This window comes from Carex rostrata, chromosome 5 (assembly GCF_964058835.1).
Source record: "Carex rostrata chromosome 5, lpCarRost1.2, whole genome shotgun sequence".
NCBI classification, from domain to species: domain Eukaryota; kingdom Viridiplantae; phylum Streptophyta; class Magnoliopsida; order Poales; family Cyperaceae; genus Carex; species Carex rostrata.
Genome location: NC_135922.1, coordinates 8554144 through 8561233, shown reverse-complemented (window position 1 = coordinate 8561233; position 7090 = coordinate 8554144). Strand labels below are relative to the sequence as shown.

At 34.6% G+C, this 7090-nt stretch overlaps 1 protein-coding gene across 1 annotated transcript; it reads right to left on the bottom strand.

Annotated features, from left to right (window-relative positions):
* Nucleotides 1–1021: 1021 nt before the first annotated feature.
* Nucleotides 1022–6408, bottom strand: LOC144554043 (putative disease resistance protein RGA3). Its single transcript, XM_078302258.1, has 2 exons — nucleotides 5055–6408; nucleotides 1022–3223 (listed from the first exon to the last, which is right to left on the bottom strand). Exons 1-2 carry the CDS (start codon nucleotides 6099–6101, stop codon nucleotides 1109–1111), a joined length of 3162 nt encoding a protein of 1053 aa, XP_078158384.1. The 5' UTR covers nucleotides 6102–6408; the 3' UTR covers nucleotides 1022–1108.
* Nucleotides 6409–7090: the final 682 nt, after the last annotated feature.

The window sequence follows — 7090 nt, the reverse complement described above, 5'->3', positions numbered from 1 at the left end:
CAAAACAACAAGCATAAGCAAAGCAAATAAAAAATTAAATACAAAACATCCTTTCACAAAAATCTCCTTCCCAATGATTTATTTTACCCTCAACACTGCTCTTTTCCATATCTCAACATTGAAGCCTTTCGTTTCTAAATCTGCAAAGCTCAAAAAGAAAATATCAATGAGTTTTATAATACAGAAACTTTCATATATATAGTAGTGCTTAAAATCCACAAACTAATTAAGGATTGCTCCCATGTTTCAAAAACTAAACTTTTCTGTTCTTTCATCGTTCTATATTTCTATTTTTTGGATGAAACTTGATACCGGCATTACATAGCTCTAGATAATCCCAATTTAAATTGACATACCTCAATGTAAAATAAAAAACCAGATGCACGAGTACAAAACTTGTATTTCTTGTAGAGATATTGTATGAATGTTATGAATTAGATAATTAGAAAGAAAACAGAGAAGAACAATATATTTAAAAATTGAGTTCACTTGAGGACCGTCCTGGTATGGTACTAATTTATGGTGCGTTATGTACTTAGAAGCTAACCAACTAGGTACAAAAATTTGAATATGTACCCACTACATTTGTCAAAATGGAAAATTCAGTTATAAGGACAAAAATAGTGCTAATAAACTAAATTCAGTTATGGAAATTATGGAATTGAGAATATAATTTCCACATTGTACTTGTACCAAATAAAATACCGGACCAATCCAAATTATAAAGGAATCAGGGATGTTCAATGAACATCGGATCAAATTTATTCTATTTGATCTACTCCAAGATACGTATAGATCAAGTTCATGTGAATCTTAATGCGGAACAAATGACTCCAACCTGGCATTGAATAGAATTTGACCCAATGCCCATCGAAACATCGCCCTTCACAAATGACCCCAAAAAAGCAAGCATAACCAAATTATATAAAAATTAAATAAAAACAACCTTTTAGAAAAATCTCCTTCCCAATGATTTATTTTACCTCCAAACATTGCAATTTTCCAGATCTCAATATGAAGCTAGTATGATGAAGTGGAGGAATTATAATATACCTGAACAAAAATTGTAATGGCAAGATCAAGCTTCTTCTCTTGTTGTCACATCATCTCACATCATCTCTGAGCTTGTGCGTACATTGGTGGTGAAACTGTATGGTGCTTTCTGGTAAGTAGCATAGAAAGATTCACCCGATGAGTAGATAGTCACCTTGGGAATGTGCTTGAATTTGTTCCACTCAGAACCACTTTCTTCTTGACTTACAATCTTCACCAGCAACTCCTCACTACAATAGATTAGTACCTTCTGTGGCATTATCGTCCTCAAATAATCTGGTAGAATTTCCATTTTAAAATCCCTTAATTTCATTGTCTGTAAAGCTTTAAGGTTCTCCACAGCTTCTAGATTCGGGCATTCAACAATTATAATATGTGTGATGCTAGGCAAATTTGAAATCCTCTCCAAGTTTGAGCATCTAACAACACAAATATCTTTGATTGATGGGAGGTTTTCTACTGTAATCATCTTATTAGCACCATCAATCTCTAGATACTCCAAGCAAGTAGCATGATGCAAAAGACCCTCCGGAAGAGATCTCAACTGGGGACAATCTCTAATAAATAATTTTTTCAGCTTGGGCATGGCCACCTGTTCCTTATTCCACTGCCACTCTTTCCAATTGGGCATCCCTTCAAACATTAGTTTACTCAATTTGGGAAATGCAAGCTTATTAGCATGACAACTCGTAGCTGTCGTATCTCTGTTTTGGATGCCTCCCCACAAGAACTCTTCTCCCACACTCACGACTGAATAGGCACCTATTATTCGAAGAAAATCCAAATTGGGGAGTTGGCCTAACAACGCAAGCTCCTCAAAGCATGCACAATTTTTGATATAAAGACATCTCAAATTTGGAAGGTTTGCCCTCAAATTTAACCAATTAGGAAGGTGGCTGCCAAAGTAACCTACAATTTGAACAGTTTCCAGAGAAGGTGGAGGACAAAGCTCATTCAAAACATCCTCAGTTATCATCTTCTCTTCATCAGTTTGGGAAAGTTGTTCTTCCGGGCTCAATGTTCCGTAAACAAATTTTAGATCTTGTAAACGATCTTTGTTTTGAAGGTTTGCCCTGTTTGCTATGTTACTATCTGATACTTTCTCTAAACTGTATAAAGAGAGTCTAATTAGCTTTGATAGAGTTTCTATGCCCTCTAGGCTACTAAATCCTTCAAAACTATTTTTGTCTGGCCTGAATCCCAATAGTTGAACGAGCTTCTCTAGTTTATTTAGGCCTGATGGGATTTTCTGGACTCCTGAATCGATAGTATTGAGAAGTTTCAGTTCTTGTAGATTGATTATACCAAGAGGGACATCTGATAATTCTTTGCACCCATAAAGATTCAAATATACTAGATATTTGAGGTTTCCAATGGAATAAGGAAGATTTCTTATCTTTGAACCACCGACATCCAAGTATCTTAGATGCAAGAGGTCACACAAAGAATCAGGTAGGCTTGAGAAATTGGACCACCTGAGATCTAACATGCGGAGGTTTGAAAAAGCTTTACACACATAATCAAGTGGAGTTTCAGGTTTATGGCGAAGAAGTAATGTTCTCAACCCATTTTCCTTTTTAAATAATTCAGTATACACCTTATTCCCTTCTATAGATAACCGTCGTATTTTTAGTGGACCTTTAGGCTTGGATAAAACATCTCCCTCCCTCAATACACAGTTCTCATCTTTTCCTAATTGGCGGGCAAAGGACCACAAAAGATCATGCATTTTGCATTCTCCTTGATGATATAATTTTTCAGTATCTTCCAAAAGATTTCGTACCAGTAACTCTGTGTAGTACTCATTTCCCAACTCCCAGAAATCCACCTTATCTTGCAAATATCCTTCTGCTAACCACTGAGAGATTAAATCTGTTTTGTCAAACTCAAAATCTTCCGGAAAGAGGGAGCAAAAGATGAAGCATTGCTTCAAAGGTGATGAAAGATCCTCGTAGCTCAAATGAAATGCATTGTGGATACCTGACATCCCAACAATTGACCACATATTGCTATTTAGAACAGCTTGCCATTCGACTTTGGTTTTTGGCTTTGTGCAAAGCACACCACCTATACTTTTGATAGCAAGAGGTAAACCATCGCATTTCTCAACTAGTTGCAACCCAATATCCTTAAATTCTTGAATCTCACTCTCCTTGTCATTTTGAAATACCTGTCAATAAACGAATAAAAAGTTAGGAGCTTCGATGCGAAACTGACTTTTTATTTTGAACTAAGTACCTTTTATTAAGTTGCAAAATAAAAGGTACTTCTTTATAAAAGGTACTTATTTCAAAAGAATAAAATACGAAACTGACTTTTTAATTGCCCAAACAAGGAAAAGAGAGAACTCTAAGAAGATACAAAAAGTAGTACTCATTTAATTTTTTTCAAAACCGGAGATACAATTAGTTCAATTATTTTTCACTGAAAATGGACATACAAAAAGTATATGAATTAATGCTTACAAATTTTGAATTTGAAAAGCTTCGAGGACTATTAAACTTGCTAAACGAAGAGGGGGCATCACATAGATGATATGTATAGATTTATCATAGATGTTTCGAATATGTGTATATCCATAGCATTACTCATGATGATAATATATAAACTTAAATATGTATTTTGCACTTCTAACCAAAAAAAAAAAAAAAAATCAAAATACACAATCTAATTATCACAGGCTGTCTGAATTAATGAGGCCAGGGAACACTAAATTGCTGAAGGCCAGAAAAAATACTTCTGTAGTGGTTCCGAATAGGGAAACAAAAAGAATGCTGCCTTTTTTTTTTTCTTCAATTGTGTAGATGGATCCGGATCCAAAGTTTGGATTGCAAAAGAGATTGTTGGCCATTGCAAAAAAGGTTTTTGAAGTTGTGGCTATCAGAAAAGAAAAAAAATATTTTGGATTCGAAAAAAAATTCAAGTACAAAGTTTGGATCCAAAATTTAAATGTCCGATCCATCTATGCCATTAAAAAACATGGTATTTTTTCTTTTCCCCTCTATTATTTAATAGTAACTTCTTAAAATAAAAAAATAATTGTATATATTATGCATGGCAATACCAATGTAACAAGAGAATTTATTATTTATATAAATTATTATTAAATAATAAAGGGAAACAGAAAGAGTGCTGGGCTTTTTCGATAGTATAGATGGATCAGAAAATAAATATTGGATCCAAACTATGGAGCCACATTTTTTTCCGAAACCAAAGTGTTTTATCTTTCATAAAAAATTCAAGCTACTGTTATTGTTTTAAAAAAGAAAATTAGCTACTGTTTCAAAATAAATCCAACACTCTTTCTATTTCAAAAAAGATTTGGCAAAAATTTATATTACAAAACAGTATCAGCCTCTTTCGGAAATATTTTTTACTTAGGATCGGAAAATAAATCGTTTCAAAGTTTGGATCGAATTTTTTTTTTTTTTTTTTTGAATCTATCTATGCCATTAATAAAGTGCAAGATTTTTTTTGCTTCTCTTTATTATTTAATAATAATTTCTAGAATTAAAAAATCTCATGAAACAAAACATGTAATCAATTATTGAACAAAATTTGTACAAGATTGTTTTAAGGAGCTATTTGTATTTGAAATTTCATATCAAATAGTATATATTTTTTTTCCGATGCAGTGTTCTTTGAAAGCAGTAGTTAATATCGAAGGTGGAATTATTGATCCCCAAAAGTAGTAGACAAAAAATTTAAATAAATGTTTAGAAAGCAAAGATACGAAATATTTTGAAGAATATAATAATTGTTAAAAATTGCCAATTGGCGAGATATATTAATTTGAAATTCCATTATAAAGGCAAATAATCATAGGTACTATATCTATTATTGCTTCATTATAAAAAAATCCCCATTGTTTAGAGAGGATTAAATAAGGTTGTATTTGTTATATACGGCTGTCAAATTGTTTGTTTAAGAACCCAATACTTAAATCATCATCTAGACAAAGTTCGAAGGCTAATTAAGGCTAAACAATTAATAAATATTACCTGTTTTATTAATAGGGACCACCCATCTTCATCAGATAACTTCTCTACCCGGTGTAATTTTGCTGCCCTCATTCCGTCCGCAACTCTTCCATCTCGTGTTGTAACAAGTAACCTACTCCCGTGAGCTCCGCTACTCATGGGAGCTCGCAACAGACCGTTCCACACTGCTCGACTCTCTTCCCAAACATCATCGAGAACAAGAAGGAACTTTTTGCCCTCGATGAGCCTCTTGAGTATAGGTGCCAACTCCGATCTTTCTTGTGCGGCAACGTGCTCACCTCCTGCCTCCCGAATCACACATTTCAATAGTTCTACTCCTTTCACCTCCTTTGAAACACAAACCCAAATTTTTATCTGGAATTCTTCTTGAATCCTTCTATCATTGAAGATCTTACTTGCTAGAGTGGTCTTTCCAATTCCACCCATTCCCACAATTGCTAGAACCAGAATGATTTCTCTTTCACTCTTCTCTTCTTCGGTCAACCAGTTCACTAGCATCTCAGTGTCTTCTTCAATCTTTTCACCCACAATATCATCTACCACGACCAAGGAATCAGTTTTACGGCTGATGATCGAGTCCTCTCGGCGAACACGTTTGAAAGGCCTAGGAGAGATTTGTGATTCTATCAAACCCAGATAAGCCCTTCTCTTGGCAATCTCTTGTAGCCTCGAATTGATATTCTTGACTTTGGAAACAATCTCATCAGCAAAGAACGAATTGGGAAAAAAGGACCACAAAAAGGTGCCACTGCGTGAAGAATGAGAACTAGAGCCGGCAAGCCGCTCCTTTGCTTTGATCTGACAGAGGTCAATGACGTCATCAGCATCATACATGACATCCTTGAGCTGCATGAGCCACCTCTCAATAGCACTGCCCTTGCTCTGCATCCTCTCGGCATCAGCAAGGACACATTGAATGTCACGAACGGTCTCGTCAAGCATCTCGATCTGGCCAGGGACGCCCAGCCGCATTCCCACCTCATCCTGCACCATTTGCACGAGAAGTTCGCTAAACTTGGACAGGAAGGCATCGAGTATCATCGCCATCTTTGTTTTGAATGAGAGTTGAAGGTAGTGTTTAGGAGGAAGAGAGATTGGAATGGGGATTGTTGAAGAATGTGATTTTGAATTATTGTGATTTTGGTAGGCTTTAGTTTACTGTAATAGTCTGATAGAATATTGGATATAAAACTAGACGCTGAGCTGGAACATAGAGGTTGGAGAGCGATAGGACCTTGACCATCTCGATCTATTCTAAATTTCTAATGGCATGATTTAATTATTGAGCCTAACCTTCCTATAAACAAAACAGACAAGCTATTTTTCAACATAGCCCCTTCATTATGAACAAATTTCTACTGAAATATATATGATTATCTGTGAGCCACGAATTGTACAAGTAATTAAGAATTAATTAGTATTTTATGATTTAATTTTTCCTATATAATTATAGGAAAAATTTCCAGTGTACCCATACAAACTTTTGAAATAGCCAATATCCCCATAAAACCATCATAATATCCATTATACCCATCAAAATTTAACATCCTTGCTTATATCCCCTTCTAATTATTTAACATTTTATTTAATTATTTTAAAAACAGAAATGACTAATATACCCCTAAATTTTAACCGGAAGTATCCATTTCTAATCATTTAATTCATTTCTTCCTCCCTTCTCCTGAAAGGACCCAAATGTTTCTCCCTTGTATCTCTCTCAACTCCAGTTCTCTGACCCTTATATGCTTCTCTCTCCGGAAAATTAAGATTTTGCTAGAGATCACACAACAAATTCTTAGCCCTAGTTCCCCCTGGTGCGTGTCTCAACAAAATTGAGAAAATTTGAATCTTTATCCTCCGGGTTTTGTGATTTTGATCTCATTTGATCTAATTAAAGGTCTGATCATACAAATGTCGAAACTATATTCATATATTGGCTTAGATTTATGTGCTTATATCCCCTTCTATATATATTTCAGTCAAACTGTTTGTCTTATATTCTTTTGTGTTATGTGTGTTGGTTTTCTTTTTAAGTT

What these genes read in the sequence shown, in the direction of transcription:
- LOC144554043 (XM_078302258.1), bottom strand. Translation starts at nt 6,101, where the DNA reads ATGGCGATGATACTCGATGCCTTCCTGTCCAAGTTTAGCGAACTTCTC. An exon ending in GGTCCCTATTAATAAAACAG is followed by an intron (nt 3,224 to 5,054) that starts GTAATATTTATT and finishes GTTTATTGACAG; the next exon opens with GTATTTCAAAATGACAAGGA.